At 43.8% G+C, this 17,679-nt stretch overlaps 1 protein-coding gene and 1 long non-coding RNA gene across 5 annotated transcripts; one reads left to right on the top strand and one right to left on the bottom strand.

The window, feature by feature from the left end:
• Window positions 1-682: 682 nt before the first annotated feature.
• SEC23B (Sec23 homolog B, coat complex II component) lies at window positions 683-17,647 on the top strand. Of its 4 annotated transcripts, none has more exons than XM_015283476.4 (20): window positions 683-784; window positions 1,263-1,498; window positions 2,983-3,040; window positions 3,668-3,754; window positions 3,962-4,198; window positions 4,587-4,672; window positions 5,428-5,572; window positions 6,139-6,297; window positions 7,145-7,260; window positions 8,078-8,201; window positions 8,586-8,666; window positions 8,958-9,047; window positions 9,792-9,898; window positions 10,078-10,231; window positions 11,627-11,704; window positions 11,964-12,125; window positions 12,976-13,062; window positions 14,622-14,777; window positions 16,023-16,088; window positions 17,207-17,647. In XM_015283476.4, the coding sequence occupies exons 2-20, from the start codon at window positions 1,278-1,280 to the stop codon at window positions 17,294-17,296; spliced, it is 2,304 nt and encodes a 767-aa protein (XP_015138962.2). In that variant the 5' UTR covers window positions 683-784; window positions 1,263-1,277; the 3' UTR covers window positions 17,297-17,647. The 4 variants fall into 4 exon arrangements, with proteins under 4 accessions (XP_015138962.2, NP_001006179.1, XP_015138963.2 ...); NM_001006179.2 differs by lacking the exon at window positions 683-784 and adding an exon at window positions 1,016-1,052; XM_015283477.4 differs by lacking the exon at window positions 683-784 and adding an exon at window positions 1,016-1,178.
• Window positions 7,361-14,072, bottom strand: LOC121110391. The gene is made up of 2 exons (XR_005858794.2): window positions 11,938-14,072; window positions 7,361-11,038 (listed from the first exon to the last, which is right to left on the bottom strand). It is a non-coding gene; the product is annotated as an uncharacterized LOC121110391 (long non-coding RNA).
• Window positions 17,648-17,679: the final 32 nt, after the last annotated feature.

Raw genomic sequence — 17,679 nt, 5'->3', positions numbered from 1 at the left:
TATACCTCTCACCTCTGTTGGACCTGTGGAGCAATGGTTGTTTACCTGGTGCTGTTTGAGTGCCATCTTCTGCCTCACCCGGGTATGGCTGTCCTGAGACTCTGAAAAGAGAGCTCTTAGGCCACGGGTGTCCAACATTTAGCTTGTCTGGGCCCCATGGAGTGAAGAGTTGTCGTCTTGGGCTGCATGTAAAATATGAGGACTGCTCTGAAAGTAATTCCTCCTGTCTTATATTGTTGGCCCACAACATCAGAGGCAGATGATGTTATGGCAGCAGAGGTTGAACCTTCCCACCAGTATCCCGTTAAATGTTGTTGCTGTGTGACACGTTGGCAGCAGAGGGGCAGTCTGAGACAATGGCGTCTGCCATGGAAGTGCATATGGAGCAAAGGTGTGGAACCGAATTCCTCCATGTGGAGAAAATGGTACCCACTGACATTCATTGGTACTTTCAATTTGAGAATCCACAAGTGATGTATTTACGTCGAAAATATACAAAAAAATTATCAATTTTTTTGGAAGTCCGGAAACCTGTTCTTAAATTCCCTCATCCAAGCGGGAAGCAGGCCTCGTCGCTGGTCGCAGAGCCGTGCTTAGCTAACGTACCACAGCGCCCACGCGCCATTACGTGAGGTAACGTGAGCTCGTCGACCCGCGTCAGCACGCTTGGCGGCGTCGCGCCATTCCGCGCAGCCGCAATGGCGGACACGTCATCCCTTCCTCCACCCGCTCCACTTCCTCCCGCTGGGCTGCTGTGGGAGCCGACGCCTCCCCGCCGTGTTTGGTAGGGGCACCCTTTCTGTCCGTTCAATCTCGACCCACCGTGCCTTTAGCTAACGTGGCTTCCCTGACGCGGCAGCCGCCGCTACGTTTGTTAGGGTCGCGCAGAAGACCGCGCGGGATGCCCTTAACCAAGATGGCGGTGGAGCTGCGGCGCGGGAGGGCGGGTCGTGTCGTTGCCGCCATCTTGTGTGAGGGCAGCCTCCTATCGCTGAGCTGGCGTTGCTGGCCGCGCGGGGCCTGCCGGGAGAGAGCGGCGGCTGTGCGGGCAGGTGAGTGCCGCCGGGAGCCGGTGCTGGGGGAGAGGCGCGGGGTGCGGGCGGCGAGCTGCTCCTGACGGAAAGAGCGGGCACATCGGCCGTGAGCTGCGGCACGGTGCCATTCGCAGAGAGCCTGAGGTCGGCCTTCCGTTCTGTGAGAAGGGCGGTCTGGTGTTTGCAGTACGTGTTTTCGTCTGAGGTCGGTCTCTCCTCTGCACTCAGAGCTGCTGCGGCCCCATGGCGACCTACCTGGAGTTCATTCAGCAGAATGAGGAGCGCGACGGCGTGCGCTTCAGCTGGAACGTGTGGCCGTCCAGCCGGCTGGAGGCTACGCGGATGGTCGTGCCGCTGGCCTGCCTGCTGACCCCGCTGCGGGAGCGCCCGGACCTGCCGCCCGTGCAGTACGAGCCCGTGCTCTGCAGCAGGCCCACCTGCAAGGCCGTGCTCAACCCGCTCTGGTATGCAACTCTGAGCTGGGGGGTCGGAGAGGCTGGGGGGCGTTTGGTTTGTATCTCGGCGTGCCTGGTGTCTCTAGGCTGGGTGGGTGGGCTGAGGACAGTTGGATGATGTTCAGCATGACCAGGTGCTGGGTGCTGTGCTTTGGCCAAGGCAGCCCCAGGCATCGCTGCAGGCTCGGGGCAGAGTAGCTGGAAAGACCTTATTGCTCTCTACAGCTGCCTGAAAGGAGGTTGTGGTGAGGTGAGAGTCAGCCTCTTCTCCCAGGTAACAGCGATAGGATGAGAGGGAATGGCTTCAAGTTGCACCAGGGAAAGTTCAGATTGGATATAGGAAAAAAATTCTTAGAAGGAGTGATGTGGCAGAGGCTGCCCGGGGATGTGGTAGAATCACTATCCTTGGAGATGTTCAAGAATCATGGAGAGGGTGGCTCCGAGGGGCATCATTAGTAGGGGTGGGGGTGGTGGGTTGATGATTGGGTGTGATGATTGTAGTAGAGGTCTTTTCCAACCTTAATTATGGTTATTCCTAATTCCCCTTTATCTCAGCATGGTGCCTGGTAGCCTCTTTCTTTTGGATATACTGGAGTATGTTGAAAGCCTTGCATGCCTGGTGAGGTGTGTTGAATGCTACCCACTGCTGTGGCTGCCAGAGCCTGAGGAGAGAGGTGTGTCCTCAGGGAAGCTGCTAAGCTGGAGATAATAGGAAATGGGCAATCCTTTTACCATCCTAGAGAATGTTATGGTGAATGGTGAAACTTAAACAAAGATGCTGTTTATGCTGGTGTTATCATCTGGGCTGTGGTGTTCACGTGATTTCTTGCTTTCTATACATCCCCTTGCTCATAGGCCAGCTCCAGTGTGAGTGTCAGTTTTCTTTGGAGTTTTGCTCAGAAAGTAAGAGGAATAATCTTTGTCACAGAGTCATGTTACTATCATACTTCCTTGATGCGTAGCTTTGGGCTGCAAAAAAAAGCAGAGAGAGGAAGTAGGAAGAGATCAAACCCATGAAGGAGGAATAAGGTCAGGCTTCACTGCACTGGCAGTCAACGTAGCGTGTCGTAATGGGTTGAGGAGAGGAAACTCCTTGGGGCAGAGAACAGCTAATTTGTTCTGTGTTTGTACAGGATGTGAGCGAGTGGCTTCTGCTGCTCTATGACTGGAGTACTTGTGTGCTGCAACTGTACAAACAGTAAGGTGACTGAGATAAGCCTCAGCATAGCGAAAGAGTGATTAGATGCAAATGTTTGCCTACTGCATCCTAAGCTTTGACGATCTGTTGGTGATCCCTCACGATAACAAGCTGGAAGCAGCAGGGCTGCCTGAGCTAACAGACTTTCTGGCTTTAGAACAAGAGTCTGAATCCCTAAAACTATCCATCAAGTTAAAGTGTCTGGTATGTTGTTCCTCATCAGCGTAGACAACTGTGAAGCTGGTTTGTGAAATTGTTCCTGTACTTACACTAATGCCTCACTTTTCCCTTGCAGCCAAGTTGACTATCGGGCCAAGCTCTGGGCTTGTAATTTCTGCTTTCAGAGAAATCAGGTATGTTGAAAGAATGATCAGCATTTTCATCTTTTCAGAGAGTCTTTTGTTGATGACCTCACCGTGCAAAGGATGTTAAAAGAAGCAGAAATGCCACCTCTCTAGATTTCATCTTGTGGCCTTTTCTCTTGTTGAACCCAGGCCAGAGTGCTTGCTAATGAGTCTTTTATATACGAAATCTTGCTATTTTCAGTTGTTTTGCCAGTGATATTAATAGCATGGAGAACATAAAAGATAGATAAAAAGCCACTTTATCACATGTGCTTCCAGTGTGGTTTTTGGTACGTGACATTTACTGTTCTTGCTGAGCATGAAATTTATTAGATTTGGTTAGACTTTTATTATTAGAAACAGTCACGTGGCTAAACAAGTTCTGGCTGATGTGGTTGCTGCTTTAGTCCTATCCTTAACATACACTGGGCTGAGTAACTGGTCATAGTGCTGACCAGTCGTGTGTGCTTAGCAAAGCAGCAGTACAGGGCTCTGATGAGTTAACTGGGTTGGTGCAATTAATAGTAAATAAAGAACTGAATAAACACATCATAAGCAGGGCAGCCTCTATACTGCAGAGGGGAGCCCTACATTTCTGCTCTGCAACTTGTCCTAATTTTTGGTCCTGTTTTTCAGTTCCCTCCAGCATATGCAGGCATATCTGAAGTCAACCAACCAGCTGAACTTATGCCTCAGTTTTCAACAATTGAATATATAGTGCAGGTAATGGTTCACAGGCAAGTTTGCGCTCTCCAGAATTGTATTTTGTGGTATCTTTTGTATGTATTTGTTGTACTTAAGATAATAAAATTAAGTAGCACTCGTGAGGTGCTTGAGATAGGGCTCATTTTATTCTTTGTCTGGAGTCTTTGGACAAAGTGTCACCTAGCTTATGTACAAGCCTAGTAAATCCATCTCTTTCCACGTTAGCGAGGCCCGCAGACGCCATTGATCTTCCTGTATGTTGTCGACACGTGCTTGGAAGAGGAGGACTTGCAGGCACTGAAGGAGTCCCTCCAGATGTCCCTAAGTCTGCTGCCTGCTGACGCACTAGTGGGGCTTATCACATTTGGCAGAATGATTCAGGTTCACGAGCTGAGCTGTGAAGGGATTTCTAAGAGCTACGTGTTTAGAGGCACTAAAGACCTGACAGCTAAGCAAATACAGGTATGTCCTGCTATCTGTTAGGCCAGTGACTTGTTCCTCTTAGCTCTGTTGCCAGCACCAATGGTATTTCAAGCACCAGGCTTTCGGGGAGGAACGGAGGTTTGGTGCTCTTAATTATTTTTATGCTATTTCACTCCTATCACCTCTCCTGTCTTTCTGCTGCTGTAAATTCTTTGAAAACATGCCCAAGATAGTTTTTTTTTTTAATATCTTGCATAATAGAATCATTGATGTCTTCCTAATGAGAGTGCAGATATTAATTATTTCACAGTTTTTAATTTCTTTAATACTGCAGGGTTGCAGGCTTTAGGCTGTATTGCTTGAAAGCAAACAATGTCTGGTGTTTGAATATGAAGACTCCTCTGCCTCCTTTTTTTCTTTTCTGTAGGATATGCTTGGGCTTTCAAGGCCAGCTGTCCCCATTCAACAGGGAAGGCCTCTTCAAGCTCCAGAGCAGCCTGTTATTTCAAGCAGGTGAGTGCTACATAAGCGCAACCAGCAGAAGAGCAGGGTAGGTGTTTTATACCCTTGGGGTCACGCTTCTAAACCTAGGAGGTTTACACTTCTAAACCAAGAGGAGTTTTTGTAAGAAAACGCAAATGGTGTTGTCTTGTCAGAGTTATTTCCCTGCATCGAGTGATACAAGTGGGTGAGATTTACTAGAGCAATTTTTTAGCCTTCTGTAGTGTCTCGATTTTGCAGTTAGAAGAACATAATTGCCATTCGGGCTGGATTTCTCCTTGAAAAGTATAGCATAGCTGTCTTCGGAAAGCATGTTTTTCAGGGATCGAATGTGTTTAGAGCAGGAGCCTTCTGGTTGACCACCTAATGGGGCCCTTGTTTATGAGTAACAATCCTTCAAGCCCTTGCCTGACAGCAACAATTGGTAGGCAGGCAGTGACCCCTAAACCGTGAAGCCATATTTGCCTCTGTTAAATACAGTTGTTTGTTTTTATTCTCAGCTGCTCTTTTTCTGTGGCAGCTCATCTACCTCTTGGTAGGCTAAATCACCACTAAAGTCCTTTCTGTGCTTTGAGTGACTTTGCCTTCTTGTCAGTTCCTGATGGCTTCCTTTGATCAACTGGTTACTTTGCACAGCTTGGGAAGTCTGGACATAAAGGAATGTGCTATATAACATTTTGCTTCCGATAACTCTTCCACTGTAATTAAAGTGTGCTAGGAACAGAGGCACACTTAAAGTGGGAAAACATTTCATTTCAATTTTTCAGGTTCCTGCAGCCAGTACATAAGATTGACATGAATTTAACAGATCTCCTTGGAGAACTTCAAAGGGACCCATGGCCAGTGACCCAGGGAAAGAGGCCTTTACGTTCTACTGGAGTAGCTCTTTCGATTGCTGTTGGCTTGCTAGAGGTACTTTGATTGCAGCTGTTTGTTAGGGATGATCTGGTCAAAGTAAGCACCTGGCAGTCTTTGAGACATGTACAGGTCTCAGTGCAAATCGGTTTGCAGCCCAGTTACATTGAGATGCAGTGGTGCATTTTGTCTTTGCTGATGTCTGGCATGAGGAAGCACCAGCTGGCGTAGAGCAGGCTAGCAATTTGTATTTAATTGTAAACTGTGTAAAAGCTGCAGGTGTTTAAAGCTTACTGATTCTTATGTAGATTGCCATGTGAAGGTGATGGTGTGTACTGTGGGTTTTTTTTTATTGTTGTTTGTTTTTTTGCAAGGGTTGTCTGAGGTAGAGGTAAAAAAGAACAGGAACTGCCTGCTTCCTGTTGTGAAGATTGTTGTAGCTTGAGTCTAAACTAGAGGGTGCCTGCCAGGAAATGTGTTGCTGTTTTTCGAGGTTGCCTGTAACAGAGATAGGTCCCTGATGGTACTGCAGAATAACGAACAGATTCTTCTCTAAAGAAAGCACTGTCCCTTTAAACACGCTCTCCCTGAGTTCTAATATAAGACTTTTATTTTTATTTTAGGGCACATTTCCAAACACAGGAGCCAGAATAATGCTATTTACGGGTGGTCCACCAACGCAAGGACCAGGCATGGTGGTGGGAGATGAATTGAAAACACCCATTCGTTCTTGGCATGACATAGAGAAGGACAATGCAAGGTTCATGAAGAAGGCCACCAAGGTAGGTGCTGGTGTCAGCTGGGGGAGAAAGCACACACAACAGCTTAGGTTTGTTTAGTGGCAGGGGATGTTTAAAGGCAAAAAACAAATGTGAGTGTTGGAAAGCAGAATGGGGTTGGGAGGAAGGAGATGACCCAAACTTATGTACGCAGCTGTCCAGTATCCTTCTGTAGGTCACAGAGGGCTTATTTTCTTGGTATGGAATCAATATGTCCAGACATTTGCATGGCTGTTCACGAAATGCATGAGCCTTTCTGTGTGTTAAGCTATGAGAATGGTCAAAGGATGGGTGAGAGTCTTACTGTTACTTAGTTCTCCAAGTATGATCTTGTGCCTTCTCAGAAGTATTTCAGTGTTCTCGTCTAGCTGATGGTGAGTGGAGGTCCTTTTATCTCACTCAGGAGAGGGGGGAAAAAGAACAAGCCCATACTCCAAGAACTGGTGATTTCCAAAAGGGCTCCTTTTTCTCCTGACATGTGAAACAATAGTTAAAATGTTAGGTATGAAATGTGCCTGTCAGCTTAGAGGAAGTAGTATGATATGTGTCCTCTTAACTATCACCTAGAAACCTTTAGGTTCTTTATCACAAAGAGCCCGTGCTCGTGTGATGGTAGCAATTCATGTCTTCTCTGCACTTGCAACTTGCAGCTCAAGTTTATCCAAGGGCAAACATCCTAGGAGAAAGAACTGTGTTCAAGCAGACAGCTCTTTACCTTTACAGCACTGGCAATGGCTTCATTTGCGCTTTGTGCATCAGTGTGTTGACTTGCTGGAGTGCAGAGGAAAAATTGCCTGATGCAGCATCCTAAATATTCCCAAATATTGAGTGTACTGTCTGTTCTCCCCAGCACTATGAGACTCTGGCCAATCGCACTGCTACCAATGGGCATTGCATTGATATCTATGCCTGCGCCCTGGATCAGACTGGACTGCTAGAGATGAAATGTTGTGCAAACCTCACTGGGTACGTCCATAACAGGAAACACAAAGGTGGCACTTTTTTATTATTTTTGGAGGGGGAGAACAGTTTGGAAAGCAGTTAGTTTTCTATGAGAGCAAAAGGGTGAGATTTTTGTCATTTTATTCTAAATTGTGGTTTGAATTTGCCAGGAGTTACATGGCAAACCTCCCCTGATACCAGTCCACATTTCTGAAGCCTCAAAGTAGCGTAAAAGTTAACACTGCTGGTAGAAAACTCAATGTCCTGCTTTGGAGAAAGGTATTCTAAAGCATGATGCAACATGTCTTGCAAATGCCTTCTGTCTCCTTCAAATGCCCTGGGAGGTAGCAAGTATCCTTTGCAGAACTGGTGGGACATAGATCCCCTCTGCTGTGGTGTGTGAGTGACTGAAGTGCCATCAGAATAGCAGAGCTTCAGGCATGATGGGTAGATGCTTTCATTGTGTTGGCCAGATTTTCACCTGCTTAACAGCTCATTTTGCTTTCTTAGGGGGAGTAGGCTGAGCAAAGCTCTCTTCTGGGTAGAGGTGTTTGTAACCAATGGAAACAGGAGCATTTTTAAGGCAGCTGAAGGGATGACGAGAAATATAGTTGAGAAAGCAAGCTGGCAAAGATGGAGCACTAACTTGTCTGGCTTTGGAGGCATCCATGAATCTACGTTCCCTGATGCGAATTCTACCTATGCAAAGGCATGCTTTAAAACAGTTTCTGCCTGTATTTGCATGCATGAGAGTTGGAGGGGTTGTATCCTTGGTGCATATACTTCTCAGTAGTTCTCAATTGTTTCAATTCCCTTGTGTGTTTTTCTTTTTCCTTCTCAGAGGACACATGGTGATGGGAGATTCCTTCAACACTTCTCTCTTCAAGCAGACCTTCCAGCGGGTGTTCAACAAAGGGCTCAATGGGGAATTTCGGATGGCTTTTGGTGCAAATTTGGAAGTGAAGGTGAGAGATGAGTTTAGTTAGCTGACATTAACTTAGAAATGCAAGTGCTGCTGATTAGAAAAGTTGAGGAGGTATCTGTGTGTAGAAAATTCTACGTCTTTGAGGTCAGCTGTAGTGCCTTCTTTGGAAAAAGCACCATACTGGAATGAGTGAAGGCATTTTTTGTATGAAAGTTTATTATATTTGTGGTTTAAAAAAAAAACAACTGAGCTTATATTCACCAACTGTGGCAGTAGGTGACCTGGGAGAGTACTCAAGGATGCTTTCCTTGGCCCTCTTGAATGTTCACCTTCTGATCAAAGCTGAGCACCTGATTTAATCTATCTGTGTTCTATTTGACTAACTTGATTTTTTTTTTTAAGAACTTGTTTTGTCTTGTTGTAGACATCCAGGGAGCTGAAAATTGCAGGAGCTATTGGACCGTGTGTATCCCTGAACGTGAAAGGACCGTGTGTTTCTGAAAACGTACGTTTCTAACCTGAAAAAAAGCCAACTATATTAAATAGGAGACAAAGGGTGCAACATTTCTGTCAAAACCTACAGCTTAGATAGAATGTGGGAAAGGGCAGTGCTTGATAGATTAAATTCTTGTCCCATAAAGCTGCTTTCCAACTGTATTACCCTCTGTAACTTAATCCACATTCCGAAGATAAGAAATGCGGAAGGATTGCCTCCTGTCTCTGATCAGAATTAAATGTGAGCTGGCCTTAACTGCTGCCAAATACAATAGGCTGTTTTCTTTTCAATTCTGTGCAGGAACTCGGAATCGGAGGAACATCTCAGTGGAAAATTTGCGGTTTGGATCCCTGCACAACTCTGGCCATTTACTTTGAAGTGGTAAATCAGGTCAGCCCTGGCTTTTCTTTTTTTGTCTTCCTTTTTGTATACCAACTGTTTGTAACAGGACCGGGAAGTCCAATGGCATCTCTTGTGTAGCTGATGGATGCTTGCAAAGTAGATGAGTGTTTTGTGCCAAAGTAATATTCATAGGGGTTGTGTCCATATTTGTAAATTGTGTAATATTTTTACTAGATACAAAAACTGCATTCTTTCTTCTTGTCTTCTGATGGCATTCATTTCACAAAGAAGAAAATGTCTTTTTGCTATTAGGTGCCATGGAGAATAAAAGCACCAATGTCTCACTTCTTGGAGAATTTATCCTCCCATTTGTTATATGAGATAGCTCAGAAGCAACTTCAGGCTGGGGAAGCTTCTGAGCACGTGGTAGCTAGGAGTACTAGACCAAAGGAGTTCTATTTCACGCCCACTCTGCTGTGTGGGTTCCCTGTTGTTGGGAATAGGGCCCAAGGGACCTTTAGTCAGACTGCCACACTAATGTTTAGTGTTATAGGGATGGTAAATAAGTTGCTGCCGTCCTTTAAAGGACAAGCTGATAAGTGTCAGGTATGGGATTAAAAATGTATCCAGAACCACTTGGCTTTGAGGGCTCTTATAAAACACAACATTAACAGATGTGTGTCTCTTCTGTGGTCCATCTCTAGCTTGAACTTAACTCTATTCAGCAGATGCCCTGCCTGGGTAGTATGCAAAGCCAGCCTATGTTGAAGGCTTTCCTTGTTTAATTTGCAGCACAATGCACCAATACCTCAGGGAGGCCGAGGGGCAGTACAGTTTGTCACTCAGTATCAACACTCCAGCACGCAGAAACGCATTCGTGTCACCACCATAGCCAGAAAGTAAGTACCTCATGCTGGCTCTTTGGCAGAATTGCAGAAATGTAAACCACTGTCTGTGCTGGTATTGTTTTAGCCTGTTATTATATTCATTGGCCACGGAGTATTTGGCATGGGGGAAAAAATGTGGATTGGGTTTTGCTGATGACAGATTTTGCTCTAACCCTTTACTAATCCTTTAGCTGGGCAGATGCACAAAGTCAGCTCCAGCACATAGAAGCTGCATTTGACCAGGAAGCAGCTGCTGTGCTGATGGCACGGCTGGGAGTGTACAGAGCTGAGTCTGAGGAGGGACCTGATGTACTGCGATGGCTGGACAGACAGCTGATCAGACTGGTAAGACTGATGGAGTGCACTCAGCAACAGTCTTAATTTCAGTTAAAATGATCTCTTGGAATGAAAGCACCATTCTTTTTCCAGACTGATTTGCTTCATTTGTGCTCTGATTGTGGTCTCATAGCATGTGATAACTGTGAAGGCAGTATGACCAGTAAGTTGGTGATGGGATAGCTAAGCATCCCATCGTGATGAAGGAGTTAAACCTTGAGATTAAAGCAGTAATAGTGAAATGATAATGTAGGTGGGAAGGGTCTCAACAGGTCTCAACACTCTGCTTAAGCAGAGCTAGCTTCATGTTGCAGTTAGATGCTGTGGGTCTTGTTTGGGTGAGTTTTTATGATCTCCAGGGATGGAATTTCTCTTGCTTCTTGGTAGCCTGTTCCAACATTTGATCGCAGTTAGTGTGATTTACTATTATTATTTCTTATATCCAATCAGAATTCCAATTTCTTCAGTTACATGTTAGGTAGCTATGCACAATGTAACACTGGATTCCAGACTGAACAAACTCAGCTTTTTAGGGCCCTGTTCCTTTGCCAGTTTGCTGGCATCTGCTGGCCTTGCTTCAGTATATCCATGTCTGTCTTGAGCTAGGAAGCCTCAAACTGGATACAGCATTCAGATAGGATCTCATCAGGACAAAGTTCAGAGGAGTTATCACTTTCCAGCTATTGGCTTTGTTCCGTGCCTTCATACTGTCTCTTTCTTCAGATTTCACAGGCCTGAATTGCCAAAATCCCCATCAGTTCTGTCTTCATCTGAACATTCGTGAATTTCACGCTCACAGTTACAGCACATCAGATGCTGGAAAAAAAGAGAATATCAAATGAAAATTTGAGCACCAAAACACACATGGGTATACTGCGCGCTGAAATGATTGTGGGCTCATTTGTGGTTGATAAATTTTTTTTTAAAAATTATAAAGAAGTAAATAGAGATCACTCTGCTAGCCATGGAACTGAGCCAAGCAGCCCATAAACCATTGACAAACTGCTTGCTTTCAGTGAAGCATCTAGTGAAATTTTAGTCTGCTGTTGCTTTAGAAGGAAATAGGAGATGCTGCAGAAGCATTTCATAGTGTACAAAGCACATCAAGTATGACGATGATCCAATGGAAAAATAGGTGGTATTGGAAGCTCTATTTATTTCATTCTTAAATAACTTTGAATCTGTATTCAAAATGGAAGATTTTTATGTACATAAAGTGATGATTGAATCGTCATCGTTCCAGTAAGATACAGAAGCTACTGACTTAAATAAGAATAGCCTGTTAAGTTCTTGCTGCCATGTTTGTGACTTGTTTGCTCTGTTTAAAAACATACAAAACTCAATAAAAAAAAATAATGTTAATTCTCAGAGATATAAACAAAGTATGCATTTTGCTTCCAACAGTGTCAGAAATTTGGACAATACAACAAGGATGATCCCAACTCCTTCAGATTGTCGGAATCATTTTCTTTGTATCCCCAGGTAAGAACCTTCTTGCAACTGTGGGAGAAGTTTGTAAGGGTGATGGTAAAGCATCTTGTACCATTAATCAGATTTGTGAGGGAAGGAGCAGATGCTTTTTGAGTTTTTTGGGTGGTCTTGTAGTTCAGTGCTACAAATAATGGGTAAGTGACGAACTCTGAGGAGTTCACTGGGAGATTGTTTTCAGGGGATATGCTGTTTACAAGGTGCAGAAGCTTTGGCAGCTCACTGACACTTCTCACTCATCTTTCTGGTGCAGTTCATGTTCCATTTGCGACGCTCCCCATTCCTGCAGGTCTTCAATAACAGTCCAGATGAATCTTCTTATTACCGTCACCACTTTGCTAGGCAAGATCTCACCCAGTCTCTCATTATGATTCAGCCCATCCTTTATGCTTATTCCTTCCATGGACCTCCTGAGGTAAGTCTGTGTTTAACAGAGAGTGGTGAATCAATCCAAAGTAAAGAGCATTCAGTTGGGATAAAATTAGTTTATCAAAAAGGTCCTTATCTATTTTTTTTCTTAGTTAAAGTAATTACAGAAGGATGAGATGGGGCAATGTACAATAACAGTTATATTTTCAGTAGGCTTACTCTTAGTATGCAAATTATACTTTCAGTGGGCTTTTAAAATACACATACGTGCCTAAAAAGGAAGCCCCGAAAAATTAATGCCACATCTGGAGTCTTGGCAGCTCAGTAGTGCTTCTGCTTCTCAGCCAGGAGCTGCCATCTCCACCATGTGTGTCAGCAAGCCTCTGCCCTTCCAGGTCATTAGCACAGAACTGTAGGGGTTGGAAGGGGCCTCTAGAGATCGAGTCCAGCTGCTTGTTTTCAGTTGTCTAAACAGCAACATTCGACTGCTCTACAAACTTCATTAGTTTATGTTGACTGCAGTGTGTCTGGCAGGAAAGGAATGCAGAAGCTGCTGCAGAAACACTTTAAAACCTTTCTGGCAGCATTTGCCTGAGTGTATGCATTAAATCTCTTATTTTTCTTGGCTTCTTCAAGATCATTAAACTTGATAGCCATAGAAATTGCTTTCTCACATGCTGTTTCATGAAACTGTTTCATACAGTAGCTGAGGACCTGCTGCTCGGTTCAGTGATGCCACAGAAGGGTTATGGTACTCGGAAACATTCACATGAACAGCAGCCGTTGGCAGACACAACACTCCTCTGTACATGCGAGGCTGAGCAAGTTGTTCCCCTGAACTGTAATGTTAATATGATTTTGAGGTTTTAATGACGATTGACCTTTGTTTTCCATAGCCAGTGCTTTTGGACAGCAGCAGCATTCTTCCTGACAGAATCCTACTGATGGATACTTTCTTCCAGATAGTTATCTACCTTGGTGAGGTATGGTGAGATGTATCCTCTCTCTGAACTCTCCTCCTCCTGCCATGCATGCAAACAATACTACTGTTAGTACAAAATGAACCACTTGCAAAGCTTAGTCTGGTGTAATGACATCATGTGCCTGTTGCCAGTTGTAATGAATAAAAATCCTACTGGAGTAGTTAAGTATATGTTTCTGTGAGAAATAGCCATCAAGTTAGCTTGGAAATGAAGGTGAGCTTTCCTTTCTGTGCCTGGAAAGGGCCAGAGAATCTTGAAGCTAAGTAGAGCAGAGAGACCTGCAGTTTGATTTGTCAGATATATGATATAATTGGTTGCTGGGTTTTGACACTTAAATACTGCTACTCTGAAAGAAATCAGTTATGAATTTTGCCAGCTTCTGCTTTTTAAATATTGGATGTTCCATACAGCTGCTCCTGTACTGAGGTGGAGGCTCCTTCTGAGCCTCCAGACTTAGATGAATATCTAAAGCTTTGGCTTTCCAGTGCCTTTTCATTATGAAGACGTTGTAGATCTGTGTTGGAATCCTGTCAGATTTTATAAGGAGCAGTAAGCTACTGCAGCTTGATCATAGAAACATCTCACTCTCTAAAGAAGTTATGATATAGAGGGTGAAGCTGGCTTGCTTCTCTCTTCTTTCTCTAGAAATGTCCCTTCTATTTGATGCTTTTTTTCCCTCTCAGATTCTTTTCAGTCTTGTCTGGGGAGTACCTTTCATGCAGTTTTTTTACCTAAACATGACATCAAATTGGAATTTAAATAAGCCCAGCTTGGTGTATGGTCTGACCTTTTTGTTAGTGAATTTTTTGGAGACGTGTTTTCACTCTTCTCTTTTGTTTTTGAACTGAGCTACTGACTTTTAATGACTGTTACTAGAATGCTTAAAGTTTGGCACGGTAGCCTGTGGCTGCTCCGTTATTGTTTCCCCACATTCTTCCATGTAGTACTTGTCCTCTCTGAAAAGTGAGCTGTGATACGCAGTCCACATAAGCAGGAGTTGGATGGTGGAGTCAATAGTGACAATAAGTCTTCCCAGGTTACTTTAAACAGTGCCTACCTGCCTCAACTGTTGGGAAGCAAGAGGCGCATCAGCTGGGTGAAATTAGACAATGGAGATGTTAAATACGTGAACTGCAAGTGTATAGAGGAGCTATCAACTACATGTGGAGCTTGAAAAAATGTAAGGCAATGCCTTACCAGGCCATTTTTACCAGATTTACCATTTCAAGACAGATTTGGAATGTCACTGATTTATAAATGCTGTACGCTATTAAGTCAAGGCAGGGAGAAGCATAATGGCTTGAAGTTCACTTTTAACAATTTGCTCTTGTACTGTTCAGACTGCTGTCCAATTCTGTGTTTAGTGCATGTTCTTAACTTAAGGAACAGACAGAAACTAAACAATACTATTGACAGAATAGTGAAATCATGTGTTTGTCCTGCTCTGTGTAAGCAGAAATGCACGTAATGTTCTGTTACCTTAAGATGTGCTGGTTATAAAGGGGAGGCCTGTAGACATCTCTGCTATCTCTTCATTTCCTCCCTGTCCCTGTGAACAGACTATTGCACAGTGGCAGAAAGCTGGCTACCAGGACATGCCTGAATATGAAAACTTCAAGCACCTACTGCAAGCTCCACTGGATGATGCCCAGGAAATCTTGCAGACCAGATTCCCAATGCCACGTTATGTCCACACTGAACATGGGGGCAGCCAGGTAAGGAGGTTTATCCAAAAACCCTCTCTGTTGAACAATGCAAATATCTGTCTTTTCTGGCTTCACAAAGTAAATGATTCTGTACATTAAACACAATAGTAATTTAGCACTTAAAAGTACAGAGCTTGTATATTCTCTCATGAGCTCTTAATGCATCCATGTCTTTGAATGCGCCACTTGCTCCCTGCATGCATTTTTGACTTCTGAGGATGGAAAGAGAAGGGAGGAAAAAAAAAAAAGCCAGTGTAAATATCTTTTTATTCCTTGAACCGGTGAGAAATAAGTGGTTTTGCTGTGTACCTAAACTTCCTGAGACAGGGAGTGCAGTTAGTTGGCTAGGGTGGTCATGCTGGATGTTTGAACATCACCTCTTTTATTCTCAGATGCCACATGAGAATATAAAATGGTTTCTATTTTAGCTCTTCCTGAAATTACAGTAGTTCAGTGTTTGTCTATTGCTAGCCCATTGTTTGTAGCAGTGAAGAGGCAGGAATTGGTGCTCCAAAACAAAACTTTGCTATTAATTTCTGATGTAAGCATGTTACCCTGGTTCTCCACGAACCTCTTTTCTGATGTGTGGAAAAGGGCTTGTAAGGGACATTGCTGATGCCATGTCCATGTTGTATGGAACTAGAGCTGCCCTTCTTGACAAACACTGCTTACTGTAGCAGAGCACTTGGAGAAACTTAAAAGATGATGTTATGATTTTGAAACGGAGGGTAGGGAGTTCTCTCATAGAAATCTGCCACCACCGACGAACTCCAGAATACCAGCAGGGAAAGGGATGCGATCGCGTTCTTTCTTTTTGAGATAACAGCAGGGTACCCTGACTTTTGACTTGATTCCACCTTTTCCTTCCCCCGAGGTTTCTTCCTCAATCTTATTCTTTTGTGCGATGTTCCTTAATGTTATTTCCTTCAAAACAATTTGTAAAACTCTAACACATGGTAGCAGTACTATTGTCTGTCCCATGGGAGTCACAGCTGTGTGGTAAAATCCTTCCCAATCATTTATCCTTTCAGAGCACTGCCATTAAAAGTAAGCAGATTCTTATTTTTAAGTCCAGTGAAATTGTTTATGAAACAAAGCTATTTCTGAACTCAGGAACTTGTTTCAGTTAAACAAGTATTTTCCTTGTAAAAGCAGGCAAACGTCGCCAGTCGTGTATCTGAGGAGGTAAGTCTTAGGGAAGCTGACATTTCTGTCATACTGCAAAAATGTTTTTCCCATGTTTTGTCTTTGTAGGCCCGATTCCTGTTGTCTAAAGTGAACCCTTCTCAGACCCACAATAACCTCTATGCATGGGGACAGGTAAGCAATGAAAGAGCCACTCATGTTTGGGAATGCTGTAAAAGGTACATTCAAATAATTGTCTGCATAGTAGCTGTCCCATTTTATCTCCTAGTATTTGGCCTCAGACTGGGAGCGGGTTGTATTTGTCCTGCTCTTCTTATCTAACAGCTTTTTGCAAGACGTTGGAATAGTGCTTTGGAATACAAGAAAACAAGTTTATTTCTGTGCACCAAATGATCTGTGATGAAATTACTGTCTGACATTGTGATAGCTGTAGCATTTTAAAAGACAACCGAGTGAATAGGTTTGTCTCTTAAGCAGGTTAGATTCTTATTCATCCTGATGATTGAAGTCCATGGTTGTCGAGATAGGCAGTACTGGTGGTGAGCACTAGGTTACACTATGTTCAGAATTAGGTTTTCAAGCCCGGACATGATGAAACTCCTGCCTCTGTTCTTGGATGGAATTCCCCGCAGATTTTCAGCATATTGTGAATTTTTTTGCTTTTCCTAAAGGGTGGCTGTCTTAGAGGTGCTGCAGAGCAGCCCAATAGCTCAGCAGCCTGATGACAGCAGGAGATGAGTGGTTTCCAGCAGCAGTGCTTTTGTCCCTTTCATCTCTCCTGTAACGAAGTTACCTGTGTAGTGCACAGGTGGACAAGGAGAATGTATTTTCTGGCTGCTACTGATGGAAGCGGCTAAGTCGATAGAGAAACTCTTACATGTTTTAGATGAGCTGATGTAGAAATTGATTTTTGTCTGCTGTTACAAACCTGATGTAAAACCGTCAGTGTACAGTTAGTGTATTGCTGTAACTGCATACAGATTCGTATAGATCTGATTTTTCTGTGAATAATAGTTTTTAATGTCTTCTGCCTTGTTTCTGTAGCGCCTTGAGCAGAAACCTTCCTAATGCATTAGAAGGAAGAGACTTCTGCAATAGCGCAAGTGGCACTGAAAGATATCTTCAATGCTTTTGTCACAAAGTAGCACCTTTTCTAGTAGATGACCCTTTAAGGGGAAAAGGTTCAGCAGGCCATTAGCTCTTTGTGCTGACATTTGAGTTGCTTTTGCTTAGTCCCCAGGGCCAGCAGCGCTATTTCAGGCTCATTATGTGTTTCCTTAATTGGTCCACAGGAATCAGGAGCCCCAATCCTGACGGATGATGTCAGTCTGCAGGTGTTCATGGACCACCTCAAGAAGCTGGCGGTCTCCAGTGCAGCGTGACTTGACTGAACCCAGAAGCACACAGAGGGAAGTTACGTATATCACGGTGATGATGGAAGTGGAACGATTTATTTACATTGCCTTTTAGACTACGGTTTTTAAGTATTAAATGAAATAAATATGTGGGGAGAGCTTAGTACTTTGCCCATCTAGATATTAATTTATTTGTATTCCTTTTTATCTCTGTTGTTTACGCTACTTTTCTCATACTGTATCGGGAGCCAAAGTATGTTTTATCAGGTGTAGAGCTTAGCAGCCTTAGCTTAATGTGTAATGATCTGTGGTCTGAAGTGGTGGCTTTAGGCACCCAGGGGCTGAATTAATGGAAAATAAAACGGGATAAGAAAAGTATTAATACTGAGTACTGTCCTCCATTGGGTTGT

This window comes from Gallus gallus, chromosome 3 (assembly GCF_016699485.2).
Source record: "Gallus gallus isolate bGalGal1 chromosome 3, bGalGal1.mat.broiler.GRCg7b, whole genome shotgun sequence".
Lineage (NCBI taxonomy): Eukaryota > Metazoa > Chordata > Aves > Galliformes > Phasianidae > Gallus > Gallus gallus.
The sequence above is the reverse complement of the archived record's forward strand: the minus strand, read 5'-3'. Positions and strand labels throughout refer to the sequence as shown.